A 26,255-nucleotide genomic window follows, 5' to 3' on the forward strand; every position below is an offset into this window, starting at 1 on the left:
TAGGCTAAATCAAGGGGAAATAATGAGTATGTCTACTCCAAGGTAAAGTCCACAAAAATAGACTTGATAGGCCCGCCAAACACTGCCGGAACTTTAAGAACGAACGATATTTTGCGTTACGATATGTTGGTGATATGCAAGAACGAAAACGTTAAACATAGGCCTACCTGAACCGTTCGGAACGGAACGTTTGAAACATAATTTCGTTTTCAAGCCCTGCCTCCCACTCGTCTTAACGCGGAATGAAAAGTGGGAACGCTACAGCACTTTTGCCTTTTCTCTTCAGATCGTTTCCGTCTAAACAGCAGGCAGCCAAAGCACACACACACACACACACACACACACACACACACACACACACACACACACACACACATCTGTGCTCCCTGACGCGAGGACATGATTGTTTACCACAGTCACGATCCACTCTCAGCAGCATAATTTATTCATGTTATTTATGATTCGCTGTATTATTTATGCACAACAAAGAAGAGAGAGATGGACTGCTTGTGCTGTATGTCGCCCATGTAGGCCAGGAGATGATCACAGACCACTGAGGCTGACCTGATCACATCCATTGATTATCTGGAGGCCTCGTTGGCTTGAGTGAACGAGAGTTTGCGCTGAGTGGACTGGATCCTATAATGCGGCGTGATTCACATGCAGTTGACCACATCGATTAATCGCCCCCCTGGCGTGTTTGTCCAGTGTCGGGGCCTTTTAGTCTCCCAGAGTGTTTGTTACGGTGTTCTTCTCTCTGGAACCGCAGGGAACGTTCTGAGTGTGCCTACACTGAGAGCATGTGGTTCTTCTGTGTTCTTCTCTCTGGAACCGCAGGGAACGCCCTGAGTGTGCCTACACTGAGAGCATGTGGTTCTTCTGTGTTCTTCTCTCTGGAACCGCAGTAAACGTCCTGAGTGTGCCTACACTGTGAGAGCATGTGGTTCTTCTGTGTTCTTCTCTCTGGAACCGCAGTGAACGCCCTGAGTGTGCCTACACTGTGAGAGCATGTGGTTCTTCTGTGTTCTTGCAGTCTCGGAACAGCCTAGAACAGGGGAACATCGACGGTGCGCGACGCCTGGGTCGTGTTGCTAAGCTACTGTCCGTGGTGTCGCTGGTGGGCGGTGTGGTCATCATCGTGGCATGTGCTGTTAACCTCTCCAGTGAGTGACCTTTGACCTTTACTCCATATTTTCATAGTGACCTTTCACCCGTGTTCTCCATCCGTTCTCTGATGTGTATGCACACAACACTTTCATTTGACCTACTGGCCTGTTTATGTGTAAGCGCTTTAGCTGATGGCCAACACTGATTCATTCTGGTTTTTTTCACAGTGACTGTGGAATGTATACAAGTGTTTGTCATCAATAACGAGCATGCAGTAGTGACGTGACCATACTGCCACTGGTCAAACATGTGGCTTTGGTCCATTTCTCTACTTCCTGCCTCATGCGATGTACTTCCTGTTTTTGCAGTAAATGTGAAGGCCTGAGAGGAGGAGCGGCACTCGCCTGGCCGGAGACTCTGACCCTTGACCCCTGTGGACTACGCGGCGTATCCTCAGCCCTCTAGATTGCTTCATCTCTATGACGACCCCCCCCACCCCCGTTCCCTTATTTGCCAGATACCTCATCTCAGCATCCCTTCAGCTCATCCCTGCGGAATGCTGTTGCCCGGGCTTACCGTATCCTTGGATCACAGATGATGCTGCCGAGAGGCTCACAAGTGAGCACTGACCCGATTCTGGAGTGGATCGGACCCGGCTCAACAGCACCCGTGTCACCTTCGTCCACCCAGAACCTTTCGATCAAAGCCCCCGGGTCACTCAGACAGATCCACTCTCAGGACCGTCTGGCTCTTCGGTGAGCGAATGATCCCCTCCTCTAACATGGAGTGCTGTTGCCAAATATACTGTTCAAAGCTTTAGATGGAGGACAGAACTGTAACCACGGCGACCTCTATTAGCTCAAAGCTTTAGATGGAGGACAGCTGGACTGTAACCACGGCGACCTCTATTAGCTCAAAGCTTTAGATGGAGGACAGCTGGACTGTAAGCACTCTTGTTAGCTCGAAGGAGAGAAGGGTTCAGGGTGACGGACAGAAAAAAAGGATAAAGAGGGAGAGAGAGAGAGGGAGAACAGTGCCCCCCCCCCCTCCATCCCACTCCCCCACATGCTTCCACTATGTGGTGCGGCCCACTTTCAGCTAAGTCTCGGAGATGAACTGGCCCCTCCGTCGTCACGGTGACACAGCACTGAATCTGACCAGACATGCCGCACAAACCTGAGGGGACATTTCTGTCTTGAGAGTTAAGGGGTAGGATTGGGGCTGAGTGTGTGTGTGTGAGAGAGTGTGTGTGTGTGTGTGTGTGTGTGAGAGTGTGTGTGTGTGTGTGTGTGTGTGTTTGTGTGTGTTTTGGAGTACTGCTTTACACCAAGCAGTCCTTGCCAGCTCTCGTCATGCTCTCCAATGCTACTGCAGTGGACAGATCCAGAGCAATTGGGCGGGATGTGCTACAACCTGACACAGCTGGTGACTCAGGCAGAACTGGATGGAACCAGACAGAACCCTGCATTGGAGAACGCACTCACACACACACACACACACACACACACACACACACACACACACACACACACACACACACACACACACACACACACACACACACACACACACACACACACACACACACACACACACACACTCGTCAGAGATGGACAGAGACTTGTGTGGCCCCTCTTTCCCTCGCCCATCTTTCACCTTCAGAGCAGAGGACAGATTTAATATTCAAGCTGCTTGCCACGCAAGGACTGGCACACACACACACACACACACACACACACACACACACACACACAGGTGTTTGGACTTGGAGTGGACTTTGAGATGTCTAGAGCAAATCTCAGATGTGACTCTGTGCTGAGATGTGCGGCGCCTGGGCTGCAAATGGAGGCCGCTGAAAGAGTGTGAACACAAGCAGGGAGAACTATGGACTAATACAGTGGGAGATAGAAAGAGAGAGGAGCGAATGAATAAGAGAAAGAGAGAGATGGAGAGAATAAGAATAAGAGAGATGGAGAGAATAAGAATAAGAGAGATGGAGAGAATTAGAATAAGAGAGATGGAGAGAGTGTAAACTCGTTTAAGATCCCTGACTCTATCCTTTGAGACACTCACATTGCAAAGTGAAGCTGAATGGCACATGTACTCAACAGATTGCCCCCTGCCCCCCCCCTGTGTTGCTGTGATTATCCTCATTAAAGCAAAACACGCCACTCCACCATGCCAACTTGCCCCCTCTTTCCACCTTTATCACTTCCACACCCCCACCCACACACACACAGACCCCCCCCCCCCCCAAACACACACACACACACTGCCCCCCCCCCCACACACACACACAGACACACTCTGCCCCCCCCCCACACACACACACACACACACACACACTCTGACCCCTCCTCAGCGGCTCAGTGGACACACTGGGGTCTGGCTCAGAGCTCCGCTCATGGCAAACACAAAGACGAATATTTGGCCACACGTTTTTAAACAGCTTTTAATTTCTGTGAATTCACTTTTAACATCTACACACACAGGCGGGCAAACACAGCTGCTGGACTAAAGGTCACCATAGAAACACAGCTGCTGGACTAAAGGTCACCATAGAAACACGGCTGCTGGACTAAAGGTCACCATAGAAACATGGCTGCTGGACTAAAGGTCACCATAGAAATTGAAACATTTTAGTTCATTTTTATGGGTAATTTAGTTCATTTGGTTCACAAAAACGTTGACATTTTCAAGTTAAAAGAAAACACATTTGCCTCGATTGTTTGCCAAATGTGAGCTCCAGATCCCAAATGTGAGCGCAGCTCCAGATCCGACCCAGATCCCAAATGTGAGCGCAGCTCCAGATCCCAAATGAAGTGCAGCTCCAGATCACAAATGTGAGCGCAGCTCCAGATCCCAAATGAAGTGCAGCTCCAGATCCCAAATGAAGTGCAGCTCCAGATCCCAAATGTGAGTGCAGCTCCAGATCCCAAATGTGAGTGCAGCTCCAGATCCGGCCCAGATCCCAAATGTGAGTGCAGCTCCAGATCCGGCCCAGATCCCAAATGTGAGTGCAGCTCCAGATCCCAAATGTGAGTGCAGCTCCAGATCCGGCCCAGATCCCAAATGTGAGTGCAGCTCCAGATCCCAAATGTGAGTGCAGCTCCAGATCCGGCCCAGATCCCAAATGTGAGTGCAGCTCCAGTCCAGTCTGGCCCAGATCCCAGTTGTGCGTGCAGCTGCTGTTGAGCTAACCCAAACATCGCTACTGACACTACAAGCAAGTCACATCAACTTGTTTTTTAGACATGCTTAACAACGACTCATCTCTCCCTCTACATATAATATATATTACTACTATTTCTTCCTGTACAGTATACTGTTAATATTTACACATATTATATTCTCTCTATAGCCTTTTGATACTGGACAGGCATTAATACTGTGTTTATATGTCATTATGGAAGCGATGCACGTTAGCGGTTAGCGATGTCTCCGTGTCAGTCATTGTTTGTGTGTCCGTAGGCCATTTATGTAGCTGGGTAGCCCAGGCCAAGCCTCTGTGAATTGGGCTGTGGTTGCAAAGTGCTTGGCTCGGGTGGTTTTAGTGAACCCCTCTCTTCCAGGAGATTATGTATGCGACAGACAGACAGACAGACAGACAGACAGACAGAAGAAGAATTCTGGGTACCTGGGCAGTTGCTATGGCGACTTCCATGGCCACAGAAGAGATGATCCTGTCACTTTCAGCATATTTTTGTACTGCTGTCAACTTGTGTGCCCTGGTGTAGGTTGTGTGATGTGAACTTACTGTGAAGTATTTTAATCTGAACACAAAATGAGCCTTTGGTGTTTTTTTTTTCTAAATAACTAGATGCATCACCAAAAAGTGATTATCTATAACTGATATATAACCTACTGTGTTGTCACCGGGGAGTTCGCTCACCACTAGCATAAGGGAAACTTGATTGTTGCTGTGTGATCCTCTATTTTTGTAGCACAGTGTTTTTATATGGGCATATACATAAACAGAAATATATACTCTCTGCAATATGTCTTTTTCTGTATTCAACTTACTGAAATGGAAAACATTAAAAAAGTTTCATGGAAGAGTTTGGGCTTTGGGGTAGAGGGGGATATTTGGATGGCATTTATAAATGTCCTTGTGTGATATTTGTGTATGGTGAGTGTGTAGGTGAGTGTGTGTTAAGTGTATTTGTATGTATGTGAGTGTGTATTAAGTGTGTGTTTACATGATGTGTGTGTGCCTGTGTTCCGACATGTTTTCTAAGGGTTTGGTGCTTAAAGGTACACTATGCAGTTTCAGGTATTTTTGGCGACTGTAGAGCCTAGAGTCGCGATATATTTATATTTTACTCTGCCGTTGTAAATAGCCTTCTTCTCATTGCTTGTTCCCCCTGTACACAATGAAAATGCTTTTGTTGTGGAGGCGAAGGATTTAACAACAGGCAAAAACTCCAGAGCTATATCTACTGACAAGGTAATGCCTGTGCTATAGGACTATGCTAGGTGAACAATTCCCCTATTACAGGTTTGTTTACCATCAAATTGGCTTCGTAGAGGTTATGTTAAGGTGAAAATATTGCATAGTGTACCTTTAAGAGGGTACATTTTGGATATTTGATATACTGGTGTGTGTGTGTGTGTGTGCGTGCCTGTGTGTATATTATTTACTATGCAAGTGTGTTGTACTGTTTGTGGATATCAGTGCGGGTCAGATGTGCAGAATTCAGCTTTTAGACACAGATGCTCTGGTGCATGTGTTCTTTGCTCTTGTGTTCTGAGTGTACATTCATATATTGTGTGTATGTGTGTGTGTTTTATGAGTGTACATTCGTGTGTTGCATGGTCCACTTTTAATGTGGTGTGTGTGTGTGTGTGTGCAACACAGAGAGGGTGAGATCAATGTTGCTGTTGCTAAGGGAACAGCATGGCCCTACTGAAACATGTGACATACTAAGAGAACTAGAACATAATGGAATCACTGCAGCAAGACTGCAAACATCATCACCTGAGGGATATGTGTGTGTGAGTGTCCTCTGTCTGTCTGTCTTTGTGTGTGTGTGTGTATGTGTCTATGGCTGTGTGTGTGTGTAAGAGAGAGAGTAAACATCATTAGCTGAGGAATATCTGTTTATGTGTGCATATGGTCATGTGATCAGCGTTGTGTGATGTGTGTTTTGAATGCAGAGTAGGCCACACATAATGCCTATGTGTGTGCCAGTATAAACATCAATACCATATTATTTTTGAAAATGTTTTGCTGAACCATTGTGCTGAAAATAGATCAAGTTTTAGGTGTGTGTGTATGTGTGTCTGTGTCTGTGAACATCAATACCTGATGATGAAAATCAGGAGAAAGTGTTTTTCTCTTCTCAGAAGACTGGAGAAATGATGTGCTGAAAAGAGATGAAGTGACCGCAGAGGTGTGTGTGCGTGTGTGCGTGCGTGAGTGAGAGTGCATGCGTGTGTGCGCGTGTAAGGGAGACAAATACAGAGAACAGAAGCAGGCGAGGGAGGGCCAGAGAGGGAGTGTTGCAGGCGGCCTGGGAGACTGACCTGTCATCCTGTTACACACACACACACACACAAACATGCACACGCACACACACACACACACACACAGAGGGAGAGTTGTGTTGCAGGCGGCCTGGGAGACTGACCAGTCATCCTGTTAGCGTTAGCGCCGCTTTAGCCACACACACCCAGATGAAAGAGTGACAGCAGCATCAGAGGGAGGAAGAGAAAGAGGGAGAGAGAGAGAGCAGGCGGAGAGGGGGAAAAGAGGGCAGGAAAGGAAGAATAGCTCTGTCATTATCCAGCCAAGCGTACAGAGAGAGGGAGAGAAAGAGAAAGAGAAAGAGTAGAAAGAAAAGAGTCTCAGGAGAGAAGAGAAATGGGACGTGAAGCCAGGAGAGAGAGAGAGTGGGGGGGTGAAAAGAGGGAGTGGGGGATGAAGGAGAGAGAGTGGGGGCGTGAAAAGAGGGAGTGGGGGATGAAGGAGAGAGAGTGGGGGCGTGAAAAGAGGGAGTGGGGGATGAAGGAGAGAGAATGTGAACAAGAGAGAGAGTGAGAAAACATGTGCGAGAGAGAGAGTTGAATGCATGTGAGAGAGAGAGAGAGAGTTGAATGCATGTGAGAGAGAGAGAGAGAGAGAGTTGAATGCATGTGTGAGGGAGGGAGAGAGAGAGAGTTGAATGCATGTGAGAGAGAGAGAGAGAGAGAGTTGGATGCATGTGAGAGAGAGAGAGAGAGAGAGTTGGATGCATGTGAGAGAGAGAGAGAGAGAGTTGGATGCATGTGAGAGAGAGAGAGAGAGTTGAATGCATGTGAGAGAAAGAGAGAGAGAGTTGAATGCATGTGAGAGAGGTCATGGGTGTACAGTTTTTATAATGAGGAGGGAGAATCAATGCTGTTAAGGGTCGTGTGTGTCATGACCTCAGTGCACAAATGCCACTTCCTCTCTGCCTGCTACTTTGTGTGTGTGTGTGTAAAAGCATGTATATTGTTGTGCATATGTCTGTATCGTTAGGTGTGTGTGTCTGTGTGTATGCGTGTGTGTGTGTGTACTGTATGTAAATAAATGTATATTTTGTGCATATGTCCATATTGTTAGGTGTGTGTGTCTGTGTGTATATAAATGCATGTATATTTGTGTGTGTATGTCTATATTTTTAAGTGGGTGTGTGTGCATGTAAATAAATGTATATTTTGTGCATATGTCTATATTTGTAAGTGTGTGTGTCGTTGGCTAAGTGCAGGGCCTGACTATCAGCCTGTGATTCTGATACAGTACAATACACACACACACACATACACCATTTCTCTGTCTCTCTCTCTCGCTTTCTCATTCTCTCTCTCACTCTCATACACACACACAAACACATGCACACACAAGCTATTTTTACCACATCTATCCTCTTACTGCTGCCACACTGAGTGCAGTCACTTTGGGTAAACTTTTTATGGTGTGTGACTGCTGCTAACCCTATGTGTGCATTTGTTGTGTGAGTGTGTGTGTATGTGTGTATATCTGTGAAAAAAGCATTTCAGTGGGGCTTTATTTGGGTGTGTGTGTGTTTGTGTATATCTATGAAAAAAGCATTTCAGTGGGGCTGCACGATGCATGCACTTGTGTATGTGCATTTCAGTCAGAATTGTTTGTGTTTCTGTGTGTGTGTGTGTGTACAGGCATGTGCTTAATGTACTTTAAGGGTGTGTGTGTGTGTGTGTGCGTGTGTGTGCGTGCGTGCGTGTGCGCGTGTGTGCATGTGTGTGCGTGCGTGCGTGTGTGTGCGTGCGTGCGTGTGTGTGCGTGTGTGCGTGTGTGCGTGTGTGTGTGCGTGCGTGCGTGTGTGTGCATGTGTGTGCGTGTGTGTGTGCGTGTGTGTGCTCACAGCTCAGGGTTAGAGTGCGGTTCCCAGCTGCATTCGCCTGAGGTTTCATTAGTGCATATTAGTCCAACACAGCGCTATAGCAACCGCGCAGGGACTAACACACCTCCCAGAAATGCTCCAACACTGCTGCATGGCCTAGACGACCTCTGCTGACACACACACACACACACACACACACAAGCTTTCTCGCTTTGGCTGGAACTTTGCCTCAGCCTCCACTGGCCTGCTCAGAGTGGCACTGCAGCAGCTATGTCTGCCATGCCCCCTGCCCTGCCTTTGCCCCCTGCCCTGCCCTTGCCCCCTGCACTTACCCCTTGCCCCCTGCCCTTACCCCTTGCCCCCTGCCCTTAACCCTTGCCCCCTGCCCTTAACCCCCTGCCCCCTGCCTTTACCCCCTGCCCTTGCCCCCTGCCCCTACCCCCTGCCCTTGCCCTGCCCTTATTCCCCCGGCCCCCTGCCTTTACCCCCTGCCCTTGCCCCCTGCTCTTCCCCTGCTCTTCCCCTGCTCTGGCTCTTGCGCACCCGCGTATCATTGACTCCAGATGCCATCTTGGATTTGTCTGGCCGTGCACCAGTTCTGTCAGGAAGGATGCTGCTGCTGCGTCGGCTGCTGACCCGCACACTCAGAGAGAACACGGGGAGAGAGAGAGAGAGCCAGGGAGAGGATCACAGGCTCAGGGGAGCAAAGAACTGACAGGACAGGTGTTTCTTCTTTCTGTCTCTCTCTTTCTCTTTCTCTCACACACACACACACTGTATGTCTGTGTGTGTGTGTGTGTGTGTGTTTGTGTTTGAATGAGAGAGGTGAAGGGAGTGAGAGAGGTATCAGCCAGGGCCGGAGTGGGGCCACTTTTCTGCCCGGGAGTTTCAACCCAAGACCAGCCCACTTTTTCCATGGTGGTGGAAATTGGATAAATTAAGCAACAGTTCAGTTCTTACTATCCTGTAGTTTTTATTAGTACCATGGTTCAACGAATGTGTAAAGGTTATATAATAATTTACTTAAACTGAGAATTATAACAAAACATATTCCACTATTCCACAAGGATAGGTTGATAAGTTAACAAAAACAGAAAAAAATAAAGCATTTGAAATGTATTCCACTCTTCCACAAATAGGCATATTGAACTATTGTTTACATGTTTTTCAGTGTGGGTAGGCTATTATATTGGTGTTTGGTGATGTAGGCTACATCTTTACTACACTCACTTCTGAGCAAACAAGACATATAGGTTGATCATGTAGATTACTGCTGTCATATACTGATCTTTCTTACATTAAATAACAATATTTTAATTAATATTGTTTACTCTTTTATCCTCTCTTGGGCTCATCATCATCAGGGGCTGGCTGACACACAGCCACACAGATCCAGCTTGGGTTTTGTTATCAATATTTGCATAATATTCACAAAGTTTATGAATCGCAATGTTGGATGATACAAAAAGGCTAATATTTTAATTCATTTAATAAGTTGCTTGTGAATAGGTTGACAACGCTAACGTCCAATATTACCCAATAATTACGTATCCAGTTGCCAGTGTCTTAAAAAAAATCTGGCAGCTTGGCACATTTGGCAACATCCTCCTCCAATGCCTTCCTTTGTTTTTTTACCTGGCCTTTTCAGTCCCTCCTGGCTTCTTTATACCATTCATCCTTCCTGACGCTTATTGCTACGGTAGGACCGGACCGGCCTATCTGAGAAAACGTTTTGGAAAAGTCGGGCTATATGGACCCAACCAACTCATTTTGGGAGGGGAGAACTTCCTCACATGGTAGGCTACAACCCATGCAGAGGCTGCGGTGTCAGGCATAGATTGCGGAACGTGAGTAGCCTACTTTAAGTGACAAATGTCAATATGTTTTTCCTTGACCGGCCCAAAAGTGAAGCGGCCCACCGGGAATTCTCCCGATTCTCCCGATTACCCACTCCGGGCCTGGTGTCAGCTATTTTTACAGATGCTGCTGTTACCTGGCAGCGGTGGGCTAATCCAATGATAGACACAGGGAAAGAGGGAAAGGGAGAGAGAGAGGGAAAGAGAGCGAGAGAGAGGGTGAAAAGCATTAAGAGGTTATAGATTCTGTGTTATTGAAAGCCAATCGGCGGCCGATAGCCTAATTAGATTGCGTGTGGACTGTGTGAGTGCTGCACAGCTCAGCGTGGGGCCTGAAACCAGGAACTACTAGATAGATAGATGGATGGATAGATACATAGATAGATAGATAGATAGATAGATACATAGATAGATACATAGATAGATAGATAGATAGATACATAGATAGATACGTAGATAGATAGATAGATAGATACTTTATTGATCCTCAAGGGGAAATTCAAGAATTTGCGCCATGGCCGCTCCATCCAGATGGGTTGGACTGACAGCAGGGGAGAGCCCAATGCGCTTACGTGCAGAGAATGACAAACAGGAGATGGGGGAACAGCGCTCCGACATAGAGGACGGTTTTTACCGCCATCTAGTGGACACAACTGTGATGTGGGATCAAGAAACCCTCCCTAGCTTGACTCCACACACTGTGGAAAGCCTGTGTCGCGCACAACACACGCACACACACGCTTGACTCCATACACTGTGGAAAGCCTGTGTCGCGCACAACACACACACACGCACACACACACGCTTGACTCCACACACTGTGCAAAGCCTGTGTCGGGCACTCTCTCTCTCTGTCTACGGAGGCAGGCTGTCACCCCTCCCCTTTGCCTGTGTACACGAAGTAGGCTAATTGGCAGACAAAGGTGTCCATATTTTGGGACGCTCCTCATTAGGCTGCTTAACCTAGGGCAGTCACACTGAAACACGGGTTCTGCCACGGCAACCTTGCAGAGTCCCAAAGTCAAGTCGTGCCTATTTAAGTCATTAAGTCATCAGTGACTTCATTAAGGGCACTATTACAATCACCAGAGTGCTAGAGAAGCCTGTTGTCTTCAACTACCAGGGAATTACTTTTTTATTTTGTTTGTTCTTTTTACCCCTACCTAGAAGGAGCATTTCTTGCTGGCATGACACCAGTGGTATCTCCCTGCTCCTCAATGTAACAGTATTTCCTTTTTGTCAACTCCTAACAGCTAGCCTGGCCACACCCACCTAGATTTCCTTTCAGGGAGATACTAGTATGGAACACCATTAGTTCAGTAACATTTCCATCAGTCGGCAGATTACCTGGCCAATCAGCGACGAGAGGGGACGACACTAATGATCCGAAACCGAAAGTGGCTGTGGTATAGTAGCAACGCCTGCAAACATCAAAAATTGCAGTCGGAAGAATGTGTACATTTATTTACAGGCTCACATAGATTGTTTCCTGACTGCCAATCCAGTTTTTTGTCCATTTGTAAAGTTAAAGGCACACTATGCAGGTTTTTTAGCTTAATATGCAAGTTTTTTAGGAATTTAACTGCTTCAGAGTCATTGGAATGGTTATATGACTTTTTTCGGGTTGAATGGTCGCCGTCTCGCTTCCCCCTAGCGCCTGTGAGCGGAAAAACCACCCTTGCAACTGTGGGCCGGCGGGCCGACGGCCTCAGTGTCAGGAAGTATAACGAGTGTAAAGAATTGCTTTACTGCATTCAAATACACATACACGCCAGGCACCGGCCAGAAAATGGTAGCGATGGAGTTTCTCAGACATTCGTCATGACAGAGCCAGCAAAAAAGAAGCAAAAACCGAGAAAACAGTAAGAAAATTGCCAATACTGCATAGTTTACCTTTAAGGCAAAGTAGGAAGTAACGTCACGAATCCCCGATCAATGTGATTGATTAGATTGGACCAATGATTTCAGAGTTAACGCTATGTCTATGGCCGTCACCATGCCAACGTTGTAAAGGAGTCCCAATTGTGAGTGACCAGACTCTATTCACTTTGTGAATGAGTTTTGTTTACCAGGCTACCTAACTCAATTGCAATGCACTTTGGGTCAACTGCTGTTGTTTTCAAATGTGCTTTATAAATAAAGTGACTTGACTTGACTTGACTTAGAGCACATCTCTATTGTTATTTCTATTGCCGGTGGGCCCTGGCCAAGAACACAAGACAAAAGGCAATATTGACTAAAGGGAAAAGACAGCAATGACAACAATGACATACAAAATAAAACTGAAAACAATATCAAATTAAAAAACAACAACAGACAGAGCAGAATTGATTAAGACGTGTGTTAGAATCGATTAATGAGAAGAAGAACTCCAGTTTTACGTGTTTCTGCGGCTCGTTCCATGCAGCTGAATAACTATTACTAAAAGCGGCCTTGCCAGACCTAGTTGTTAAGATATCTGATAATACTTGATGTAGGTCAGAGGTTCTCATCCATTTAGGGGCTTAATCACACCAAAGGTCAAAACTCATGGCTCAACTCATGGCTACTGATTATGAAGTATATCACACATGTAACGGAGGCGAACTGAGCTAGCGTGCTAGTTGCCCGTGTAAATCCTCACAGCCCTAACCTTAAGAATGCTTCTAACCGCTGAGTTGGGAGCCTGGGCTTTTAGCTCAGTGGTTAGAGCGTTCGACTCCCATGCCGCTGTGTGTGGAGGTGGCGGGTTCGAGGGCCGTGAGCGGCGGACGAATTACGACCTCTGTTACACACACATTATTATAGGCTATAACAGTGGTGTTCATGTTGAGTAATGAGTTGAGACCACAGCGACAGGTACAGTATATATATGCTCACATGATGTTGATTGAGCTGCATAACAGATCTGTAACCTATTAGGCTACTTTATAACTTCACTAGGCCACTTCATGACTACGCGCCTGAATAAAAAAGCATTGGCTTCCTCAACATACCACGGCACACCTGGTTTGCAGGTGATGTAGATATTTCGACACCAGTGCCCCATACATTTATAGCCTATCAACTTTAAGTCTTTATAGTGCTAGTCTACTAGCTCCGTTATCCTGAAGGTCACTGATTCAAGGGTGTTTCTAGGCAGAGGCCAAGCCCAGGGATCCATCATCGAACAATGCCCTCCACATCCCCATACCCACCCCAAAAGGACAATTCAGCCACCTAAAAGATATCTGTAAAACATATAGCCTATGTAAATTTATTTTAGATGGATTTACTTTTATATATTATTAGATATTATAATTATTATTATCATTATTATTGAATGTAATTTTCCCACTTTTTTTTTTTTTGGGGGGGGGGCAGCATGGCCTCAAGCCAATGCATCTCTATTGCCATCCATACTGTCTGTCTACTATATCTATACTATCTCAATAAGAAGCATATCTAATGATGACTCATAGGCCTATAAGCTACTCTCCAAGTCGTTAAGGATTCATGCAATGTCAGCTCAATTTAATTTCCAATATCCTCTCTCAATGAGGAAAAAAACGCTTTGCCTACCTTTGATATTTTTTTTTATTTTATTGCAAGTGAACTGCTCTAGGCTACTAAGCTGTCACCTCAGAAAGTGCTTACTATGCACAGTGCTACCCTGCCCTACACTAACTTTTGTGAGCGTTTGTTAGTCTAATGTGGGTGTGTGGACTGTTTAGCTGAGTAGCCGCTGGAGGTCTCACCTCTCCCATGCAAACGGCGATGCTTCACGGGGGAAACGAGCACGGCTGTTGAATCGCCGGTGATACGGTCATCTTTGCAGATAGCGAGAGGCGAGACGTGAGGCGGGAGGTGCGTAAGTCTCTGTGACTGTGTGAGTCTAACAAAGAGGTGACACTACTGGTCCGTGATCATAGGCTCGAAGTAAAACCGACTAGCTCTGCACTTGACTCTCATTACGGTGTTACTGTCGCGCAGTGCGCTCTGTCTTTCCGCTCATTGATCGGGTCGATGAGTTCCCTGGCTGCGAATTGGGCGACTTGATCGGAAAAGAGAGAGCTCCTTAACGGCTCTAACGTCAGTCCCTGCGGCGCTAAGCTACTGGAGGTCGAAGGGATTTTTCTGTAACAATGGCTTCGGCACAGGAGAAGAACAGACAGGTGATTCAAGAATTTGTCAAACAACCGGGAAACGACTCCTGTGCGGACTGCGGTGTGCTAGGTGAGTGGCTGTGATGCTCAGAGCTGAACCCAGACTCAAAGCCCCGTGGACAGATGAGATGGCTGACTGTCCTTCAGTGAACATTATTTCCTTATCGGTGGGGGTTTGTTGCCAACCAGACCACAACTTCCAACTGTTTGTTGGAAAAATATACCATGAGTCTTGGATTTAACTTAAAACTAACCTAGTAGCCTGTCTACTACTCAGCCCTCATTCACTGTCAGGTCATTGAGTTCATGGTACAATGCTGGTGCCTTTGTTTTGCGCGAGCCTGATGCTGAGGCGCGGCAATTTGACTATACAGTGTGCAAGAACCAGTTCAGTGGCAATGATATGTGTGAGTCTTTTTTAGCGATGACATGCAGCAGTTGAGTGTAAAAGCGTCTTGGGTGTTAGTGTTGAGGTTGCCGGTGTGACAGTGTAGCAGGAAGAAGGCGTAGCTGCAAGTTTTGATAGAGCCACTGGGTGTCAATGACGTCAGTTTGTCATGGTAGACTTTATCAGTAGCCTACGTTTCCGTTATGCAAGCTAATAGGGTTGCAGCAAAAGTAATTTTCCCCATGGCGTAAACCTTTACTTGTCATGGTTAGTAGGCTGTGAAGTTTGATTCCACTTAAGATAAGGGAATCAGTCAGAGAGCACTTTGTAGGGTCAGGGTGTGATGTATGCATCGGGAGTTTTGTTGTATCCCTACCCTAACCTTTAATTATATTAGCCCCTCATACATACAGCCCCTCATACATATATACATACAGCCCCTCATACATACATACAGCCCCTCATACATACATACAGGCTCTCATACATACAGCCCCTCATACATACCAACAGCCCCTCTAATATATACAGCCCCTCATACATACATACAGCCCCTCATACATACATACATACATACATACATACATACAGCCCCTCATACATACATACAGCCCCTCATACATATATACAGCCCCTCATACATACAGCCCCTCTAATATATACAGCCCCTCATACATACATACAGCCCTCATACAGGCCCTCATACATACATACAGCCCCTGATACATACAGCCCCTCATACATACATACATACACACATACATACAGCCCCTCATACATACATACAGCCCCTCATACATACATACAGCCCCACATACATACATACATACATACAGCCCCTCATACATACAGCCCCTCATACATACATACAGTCCCTCATACATACATACATACATACAGCCCCTCATACATACATACATACAGCCCCTCATACATACATACAGCCCCTCATACATACAGGCTCTCATACATACATGCATACATACATACAGCCCCTCATACATACATACATACATACAGTCCCTCATACATACAGCCCCTTATACATACATACATACATACATACATACATACAGCCCCTCATACATACAGCCCCTCATACATACATACAGCCCCTCATACATACAGATCCTCATACATACAGCCCCTCATACAATACAGACTGTATTGTAGCTGACCACATAGGGCCTATAGGTGTCTTTCCTTGAAGGACCATGTGCATAAATAACACTCTATGGGAGGGTATCTTGGCCAGCCCGATCCAAGCTAGTGGGCGGTCATAATGCTGAGCTGGGCATATATCATCATATAATCTGTTTTACACACTTTGTCTTGCACGCTTCTAGTCTCACACACTCTCACACAAACTCATAAAGCACTGCTCCACACACACACACACACTTTGTTTTACACAAACTCACATTTCTGTCACAATCTCTTTCTTAAACACTCTTACACAGTTATAATCACACACACACACACACAAAGTCTCTCACTTTGTGCCACTTGGCACTTTCCCACATCCACATCTCTCTCTTCTGTCACACACACGCTGACCCACACATTCATAAATCTCACCTGTAGTGCTAGTGCTAACTTGACATATCTCTCTCTCTCACTCTCTCTCTCACTCTCTTTCCCCCCCCCTCTCTCTCTCTCTCTCTCTCTGTCCCCCTCTCTCTCTCTCTCTCTCTCTCTCTGGGCCTTATCTGGTTGGACTCTGAACTTGGCACACTGCAGAGAGACCAAGCTCCTGGTTCTGGTGTTGTAAATCTCAGTGTGTTGTGTGTTTACACAAACAAACACACACACACACACACACACACACACACACACACACACACATAGGCAAAGGCTCATTTCAGCTTCACTCACACTGCCCTGGTCTGAGGAGGTGTGTTCTCTGGTGTCCAGACTGGTCTGATCTGATCTGATCCACCGTCTCCTGGTCTGAGGAGGTTTGTTCTGCTCTCTGTGCCCCTGTGTGTGGTCTCATCTCAACTCAGTGCCCTGGTCTCAGGTCATTTCATCTCAGTGCTCTGGTCTCAGGTCATCTCATCTCAGTGCTCTGGTCTCAGGTCATCTCATCTCAGTGCTCTGGTCTCAGGTCAACTCATCTCAGTGCTCTGGTCTAAGGTCAACTCATCTCAGAGCTCTGGTCTCAGGTCATCCTAGTGCTCAGGTCATCTCAGTGCTCTGCTCTCAGGTCATCTCAGTGCTCAGGTCATCTCAGTGCTCTGGTCTCAGGTCAAGTCAAGTCATTTTTATTTATAAAGCACATTTAACATGTACTTAGTACAATCCAAAGCGCTCCACACACAAGACATTGACACATAAAGACAAACAATGCTGGACGGAGCGGCGTAGTCGCCAGAGTACCCGTGACATCACACCAAGACATAGGCTACACAAATAAACAGACAGACAAATAGACAGTGACAGTAATGCAAGCCTGTCTTTACAAAGACAGTAGGCTTACAGAACAAGACATAAAACATAAAACAAACGGACTCAGCGCTCACGCAGACAAAGATAAAGACAAATAGAAAAACACTCAATAAGTCCGCAGGCAGGTGATGATGCTTCGCCAGCAGTTTAGTCCAGGAGTTTAGGTCATCTCATCTCAGTGCTCTGGTCTCAGGTCATCTCAGTGCTCTGGTCTCAGGTCATCTCATCTCAGTGCTCTGGTCTCAGGTCATCTCAGTGCTCTGGTCTCAGGTCATCTCATCTCAGTGCTCTGGTCTCAGGTCATCTCATCTCAGAGCTCTGGTCTCATCTTATCTCAGTGCTCTGGTCTCAGGTCATCTCAGTGCTCTGGTCTCAGGTCATCTCATCTCAGTGCTCTGGTCTCAGGTCTCAGGTCATCTCAGTGCTCTGGTCTCAGGTCATCTCATCTCATCTCAGTGCTCTGGTCTCAGGTCATCTCATCTCAGTGCTCTGGTCTCATCTCATCTCAGTGCTCTGGTCTCATCTCATCTCAGTGCTCTGGTCTCAGGTCATCTCATCTCAGTGCTCTGGTCTCAGGTCATCTCATCTCAGTGCTCTGGTCTCAGGTCATCTCAGTGCTCAGGTCATCTCAGTGCTCTGGTCTCAGGTCATCTCATCTCAGTGCTCTGGTCTCAGGTCATCTCAGTGCTCAGGTCATCTCAGCGCTCTGGTCTTTGGCCAGAGCCACGTCACACCCCGTCTGACTGTATGGCGTCATGCATGTACATCGTAAACAAGAAACAAAGCCGAAGTCGGGTTGTCATGTTGGCGAAATTGGAGCTAGAGTCTGCAAAGCAAGTGTGTTTTGGAGGCTGAGCGTGCATAGTAAACAGAGAATTGGCAACGTCTGCCCAGAATCGACCACATTGGGCCACTTTGTTTTGACTGAGCGTGCGTACGCTGTCTATTGTTTCTTAAGTCAGTGGTCCAGACAGACTAGAGAGATGGAAGCGGCCCAGATTCTGTGCGGTGCTGCTTGACCTTCCCCCAAATCAGCACCTGTTCTAGTCTTTGGCCCCAGTTCTAATATGGAGAACAATTGCTCTGCCCAACTGTGTAATGGGCTGATTCATGGTTCCATTAGAACTCGCACCAGGCCTGCTCAGACTCCGACTATGGTTCCATTAGAACTTGCACCAGGCCTGCTCCGACTATGAAAGCACGGTGACATTTCAGTGTACGCCACAGAGGACTGCACAGCACAGAGCCAATACTTCCAGTCAGTGTGCTGTAGTTTTATAAGGAGGAGAATACAAGTGTTTTTCTTATCGATGTGTTCATCAACATATAATATCCAATACCATGGTACACACTGGCACAGTTCTGTAAAGTATGGCCTGCATGATTACTTAAGGCAAGTCTGGATCATCAGTCACTATTTAAATCAGTTATTCACAATGCATCAAAGGTGTACAGTATTCACAATACACTGTAGTATAATATATTGTGTTTTAACTGTAGTATAATATATTGTGTTTTAACTGTCGTAAGCTGTAACAGGTGTGTGAACATCTTTACATATTTTCCTTCAAAATGTATAGCACATGAAAATATAACGCATTAGAATCCATGTGTTACTTGCTTACCTTGATTGTGAGGTCATGGATAACTTTACAGCCTAGTAAGACATGTATAATAATGTTACAGCCTGGTAAGACATGTAATAATGTTACATCTGGTAAGACATGTAATAATGTTACATCTGGTAAGACATGTATTAATGTTACAGCCTGGTAAGACATGTATAATAATGTGTTAGGTCCACATTGCATAAGCAGTGCTATTAACCTTACACTGAAATGAGATAGTTCAGTTGGCATGTATCAAGTGGCATGTAATCGGCCGTCAGACATAAACCACGGCGGTGGATACAAGAAGAAAAGTCCCACCAAATCTTTAAGATAAAATCGAGAGCTGAAGAACGGAAACAGAACGGAAAATCATCCAGTTGCACAATTCACAATTAATTAATAATATGGTATGTTTCGTATATTTTACCTTGTGCGCGTGAGAAAACGCTGTGTGTCATTTTCACCAGTGTGTGGAATTATGGAAGTGTGTGTGTGTGTGTGTGTGGTGGGGGGGGGGGATGGGTGGGTGTACAGTGAGCTGATGTGCTTATAGGATGATGTCATCAGGGTAAGGAGAGTGTGTATGACGTGCGTTTCATAGAGTGACTCAGCAAGATTTATAGGTCTTTGTGGAGACACACCTGGTTGACCATGTGTGTGTGTGTGTTGTTGAGTTTGGAATGGGGGTTGGTAGATTTATTGTTATTTATTCAAGGGACAACAATCACGGTGGAGTCTGCATTGCAGAGGTCCTTCATCTCCTCTGCCTGTCTAAAACACACACACACACACACGCACACACACACGGTATTAAAACTGCTTTGTAGGTTGGGATTGTTGCCCAGTCCTGGCACTGAGCCTGAAGTGAATGTCTTGGCTACATCCTTCCCATAGATTATCTGGACACACACACACACACATACACGCACACACACGTCACACACACATTGCTCTCTTAGGTGCATGGGCACACACTGATAAAACCCATCTGCAATTCTTTTTCTACATAGGCATGTGTGTGTGTTGATTTCATCTTCTCTGCCCTTGATATGAAGTGTGTAGCGTGATGCCCATGTACGCACACGTACGCATGCATACACACACACACACATACACACACTTCATGCCAGAGCTTTGATGTCTCATCAGTTAAAAGGATTTAAATTCACATAGAAATGCTACTCGTCACCCTGTCCCCACACAGCCAGTTCATACCACTCATCACTTCCACTGAATTATAGTCCACCACACACACACGCACGCACGCACGCACGCACACACACACACGCATGCATACATAAACATACGCACGCATAAACACACGCATAAACACACAGACACACAGATACTGATTCCTAGCATCTCACTCATCTGTGCTACGCTAAACAGGAAGTCCAGTAACCAATAATGGTCTCCGTGACGTGCTTTGTGTTCAGTCATCCCTAATTGTTAAATCAGTTATGGCCATAAGCAAGAGGCATCTGTCAATTAGCCAGAGCTCTGAATGATCTCCATAGCAGCGAGCGCCACTGAGACCCACAGCATGCTGATCAGGAGCGACCGGTGTGTATGTGTGTCTCTAGCCTGCCCTGTAACACTGATCTGGTGTCTTTCCTGGTTATGGTAATGAGCTCCTCTGGTGGTGGACTCCAAGACCTGGGGGGGACCCCCCCCACACACACACAGGCACATACACAAATGCACTTACACAAATACACACTCTCTCACACACACACACACACACACACACAGGCACATACACAAATACACTCTCTCTCTCACACACACACACACACACACAGGCACATACACAAATGCACTTACACAAATACACACTCTCTCACACACACACACACACACACAGGCACATACACAAATGCACTTACACAAATACACACACACACAAGCACATACACAAATGCACTTACACAAATACACACACAAACACAGGCACATACACAAATGCACAAACACACATGCACACACACAGGCACATACACAAATGCACGCACACACACACACACACACACACACAGGCACATACACAAATGCACAAACACACACACACACACCCAGGCTCACTCAAGAGGCCCACACAGTAAGTTCCAGTCTGTTGGTATCTTCCTTCCTGATGCGTATCCCATGCTCCCCTAGGGGTGACATCACACAGTTCTGCTCTCTCTCTCTATTACTGTCGCTACCATGACAACAGGAAGGAGCTGTCATCTCATCCAATCAGCAGTCAGAGCAGGTGAGAGTGACCCCAAACTCCAGGCCCAAGCAATTTACACACCAATAAGAACAGCAGCCCCACATACACACTCACACACACACACTCATACACACACACTCACACACACACACTCACACAAACACACACACACACACACACTCATACACACACACACACACACACACACACTAGTTACACATGTCCAGCTACAGAGGGACTAAAAAAGTTCTTGAAATTCCCTGAAATTCTCTAAAATCCTTTTATTTATTCAAATTTCGTCTAAACACACTCAGTCATTATTTTTGCTTTTCAATAATTATTGCTACAATGTATAATGATGCAAATGAATATAAAATAAAATTGTATTTAAAAGAAGTCTTTCCCAAGCTGGTCTACCCTCCATGCTTGTGCACCCTGATGCGGTGTCCAATGTTGAATTGCGTAATAGCCACCTACTCACCTACTCTCCGTGTGTCTGAATGCATTTGGCTGCCAAGGGTAGTGCCTCATGTCCAGCAAGTGACCCCCACTCCACACACACACACTCAACACCTCCCTACTACACACACACAGGCCCGTACACACCAGATACGATACGAAATAACAGTGCGAAAATGCAAAAAAATTTGTGTGAGAAATTTTCGCACTCAAAGTGTACACACCAAGTCCGATGCGATTATTTTAATATTTCGCATTCTATTTCGCACTCACGTCACGCAGGTTCACACAGCGACTTTCAGTAAGCAGGGAGAACTCATAAAATCATCAAGATTTGAAACGGATTATAGCCTTGATCATTCATTGAACCGTGCATTGGCTTGAGAGGTGCTGGGGAAATTCCTAAAGCTTAAGGCCCGTACACACCGAGTCCGATTTTTCAGACGAAATATTCACACGAAATTACGCAGCCTATTAAACACATGCATTCGTATTAGTCTGTACACACCGAGGACGAAATTCGTTGCGATTAAAAACATTTTCGCAACGGTCTCATTTCATGCGAAATTTCGCATGCGAAAAAGAGCTGTTGACCAATCAAATAATGATTTTGCAGGGTTCCATTGATGTCACAATAGAACGACGAGCAGAAAAAAAGATGATAGATTGGGTGATCCTACTGCTCACGATGACTAGTCTCCTCAATAGGCCTATATGCCAAAGTTACAAAGAGTTTACGTTACAGTAGACTCTCTCAGGTGTTCAAGAGTACTCCTGACGAACTTCTTACGTAGTGCGAACTCCTTACAGACAGCTTTCCCCACTTCTTACCACCGTCCCATTTTACACTCAACCAAAAAGAATGAAATCTCACTACAGCAGTGAACAGAGGACTTCTCACTGCACATATTTGCAATGAAAAAATACAACATGCATTCATGGAAATGGACGTTTTAAGAATAGGTCATGATAGGCTATGCTGCTGACAACAGCATTATGTCCAGGGTTACCACTATCGTAATTTTGCCTCACATTTCCTGGTGCGTTAACTTTGCTTTATGCTTCATAACTGAAGTAGCCCAATGTTGAACTCTGAAAAACTTTCTGTGGATCTTATAAAGGTAAGCTAATAACTGGTAGGCTATCATTATTAGCTTTTGCTGTGTGTTGGATCATCGTCATACAAGCTGATCAATTTTTACCACTTGTTGCAGCAGTGCGATTTTATCCCATGCTCATTTCTACAGGCTGTCTCTGCCTCCGCTCCTTAGCAGATACATTTTGACGTAGCCTGCGTGTGAAATGGTTTTGTGAGATGTACATGATATAGGCTATGGCCGTTTTATAGCGTGTTGGCGTATAGCATTTTGGCATGTAACATTTTAAATGAGGCCATGCCTATCCTACAACTTGTTAGGCTACACCAGTCCACCCAAATGGCATACCTCGAGTCCAATATGTGGGCACCCCTGGCTGCAGCTTGCAGATCGGGCTGGGCTCAATGTGGGGCAGAGCGCAACGTTGAGCTCAGCCCAAAATCAGCTCGTCATTCCCTGCTCCGTCTATTTACCCGGACTCGGAATTCAAATTTATCTCAAGGAAGAATGCTTAACTCTATAAAAGCGTATCCTCATTAAACTAGGCTACTGCCAACAATCATGTCCCTTCCCGCCTAGCGTTAGAATCTGGTTGCGTGTGTGTTGTGTAGTGGGGTGGGTGTACAGTATGGGTGCACTAATGAGCCCAACCAACTTATGTGTTCCATCAGTGGTTCGACTGCACAATTATCACAATAGCACAAGTAGAATAGACAAGGGATGGCCGTAAAGGTAAATAGTCCGGGTAAATAGACGGACACAGAGAGGTCAGCAGGGAATGACGAGCTGATTTTGGGCTGAGCTCAACGTTGCGCTCTGCCCCACATTGAGCCCAGCCCGATCTGCAAGCTGCAGCCAGGGGTGCCCACATATTGGACTCGAGGTATGCCATTTGGGCGGACTGGTGTAGCCTAACAAGTTGTAGGATAGGCATGGCCTCATTTAAAATGTTACATGCCAAAATGCTATACGCCAACACGCTATAAAACGGCCATAGCCTATATCATGTACATCTCACAAAACCATTTCACACGCAGGCTACGTCAAAATGTATCTGCTAAGGAGCGGAGGCAGAGACAGCCTGTAGAAATGAGCATGGGATAAAATCGCACTGCTGCAACAAGTGGTAAAAATTGATCAGCTTGTATGACGATGATCCAACACACAGCAAAAGCTAATAATGATAGCCTACCAGTTATTAGCTTACCTTTATAAGATCCACAGAAAGTTTTTCAGAGTTCCACATTGGGCTACTTCAGTTATGAAGCATAAAGCAAAGTTAACGCACCAGGAAATGTGAGGCAAAATTACGATAGTGGTAACCCTGGACATAATGCTGTTGTCAGCAGCATAGCCTATCATGACCTATTCTTAAAACTTCCATTTCCATGAATGCATGTTGTATTTTTTCATTGCAAATATGTGCAGTGAGAAGTCCTCTGTTCACTGCTGTAGTGAGATTTCATTCTTTTTGGTTGAGTGTAAAATGGGACGGTGGTAAGAAGTGGGGAAAGCTGTCTGTAAGGAGTTCGCACTATGTAAGAAGTTCGTCAGGAGTACTCTTGAACACCTGAGAGAGTCTACTGTAACGTAAACTCTTTGTAACTTTGGCATATAGGCCTATTGAGGAGACTAGTCATCGTGAGCAGTAGGATCACCCAATCTATCATCTTTTTTTCTGCTCGTCGTTCTATTGTGACATCAATGGAACCCTGCAAAATCATTATTTGATTGGTCAACAGCTCTTTTTCGCATGCGAAATTTCGCATGAAATGAGACCGTTGCGAAAATGTTTTTAATCGCAACGAATTTCGTCCTCGGTGTGTACAGACTAATACGAATGCATGTGTTTAATAGGCTGCGTAATTTCGTGCGAATATTTCGTCTGAAAAATCGGACTCGGTGTGTACGGGCCTTAAGGGACAATCTATGGTGTGTGTGTGTGTGCCTTCGTCATTTGCACATGGCTGAACTGAAGACGAGAGGGTGTGTGTTTGGGATCATTCTGTATCTCTCTCTCTTCCACACACAGTGGGCATGCCATGATCAACACCTGGGGAAGATCCATTGGGAGAGAATAGGGCCGCACTTGTAAATGGCCAAATCGTCACATTTTTACCATTAAAGGTGCTCTAAGCGATGCTGGGTAACGTCACTTCTGCTCGCCACTTCCTCCCCCTCCCTCTCGTACTGCTCCCGTGCAATTGAAACTTGATTGATCTCTTCTGTGATTTGCTGGAGCAGTTTGTTATGTTTTTATGGGCTAGGTTTGCCCAGGTTGTTTTTGTTGCTGTTTTTGGAGACTGGGCTGTCCACAGAGATCGTGGTTTTTTACAGTGTATTCAGGACACAGGCAGCTAACGGATGCTAAGGTGATGTTTGCTGTAAGTGACAAAAAATGTTTTAGCCTAAAAAATGTGTGGCTATCAATAAAAACTAAAAATGAAGCCAGGTCATTTCTGAATGTTGCCTGGTTGTAATAGTACTTGTGTTTTAAACTTTCACTGAAAATTTCTTAACATTTGTCTCATATCATACTGGTTAGGGCTTCGGGCTTGTAACCAAAGGGTTGCTGGTTCGATCCCCGACCAGTAGGAAAAAATGTGGGCGGGGGAAGTGGTTGAGCACCGCTCTCCCATGCCCATATCCACGGCTGAAGTGCCCTTGAGCAAGGCACCTAACCCCTCACTGCTCCCCGAGTGCAAGGCAGCTCACTGCTCCGGGAGAGTGTGTGCTTCACCTCACTGTGTGTTCACTGTGCACTCTGTGTGTTCACTAATTCACGGATGGGATAAATGCAGAGATCAAATTCCTTGTATACGCAAGTATACTTGGCCTATAAACCTGATTTACATTTACAAAACTGTTAAGCTTTCTCAAGAAAGCAGAAGCATACTGCTGAAGTTGAGCACATGTTGAGCACATTGAACAGAATTGCACACAGACAACTGTTCACCGAGTGTTTAGTGTATACAGTTCCTGTATGAGATGGTATCAAATAGAAGAAAGTTGTATTTGATAACCACTTAGGATAATATTACAGGAGCAAAACAGCAGCCTTCTAAACAGCTTAGCTCCTCCATTGTCATTTGCAGCAGAAGGAGACAGTTACGGCTTCTACGCACAGTTGCGTTCCGTCAACGCATGCCAGTGGGTGTTCCCGACGGTAACTATGCAAATGACTTGAAGTATAACCGAAATTTGATTGGTTGGTGCTGTCCGTCGATTGGCTTGATTGGCCGGTGCCGTCTGTCGGTGAAGCAACAGCTGAACTTCTCAACGCGAGCGACGGGAGAAACGTGATGCAACGGACCCACAATTCAGTTCGGCAACGGATAATTTGAGCCCATGTAAAGTGAATGGGATGCGTCTTCAGCACTGCAACGCACGCAACTGTGTGTAGAGGCTGTTAGGCTAGCTGCTACTAGAACAGTGGAGAAAGTGGAGGAATTCTGGGATAGGGCTAGAATTCCTCTGTGCCACAAGCAAGATATAATAAAGGAGGAAAAACGTTGAAAGCTTTGAAAAAGAACGCCAGAAGAAGGTCAGAAGCACAGCAGAAGAAAGAAAACATGTTTACCTCAGACTATGATGATATTTTTGATGTTGCC

At 45.8% G+C, this 26,255-nt stretch overlaps 1 protein-coding gene across 1 annotated transcript in view; it reads left to right on the forward strand.

Annotated features, from left to right (window-relative positions):
• The first annotated feature begins 14,112 nt into the window (after positions 1-14,112).
• Positions 14,113-26,255, forward strand: part of LOC143101668 (arf-GAP with dual PH domain-containing protein 1) — a 50,744-nt gene continuing 38,601 nt past the window's right edge. Inside the window, exon 1 of the mRNA XM_076264801.1 lies at positions 14,113-14,500. Within this exon, the coding sequence (XP_076120916.1) occupies positions 14,410-14,500 (91 nt within the window). The 5' untranslated portion in view covers positions 14,113-14,409. The remainder of the gene's footprint in view (positions 14,501-26,255) is intronic.

The sequence above is a fragment of the Alosa pseudoharengus genome, unplaced genomic scaffold (assembly GCF_046254945.1).
Source record: "Alosa pseudoharengus isolate Yale_2024_CS ecotype anadromous, Long Island Sound unplaced genomic scaffold, YU_APseudo_1.1 YU_APseudo_1.1_scf_4, whole genome shotgun sequence".
NCBI lineage: Eukaryota > Metazoa > Chordata > Actinopteri > Clupeiformes > Clupeidae > Alosa > Alosa pseudoharengus.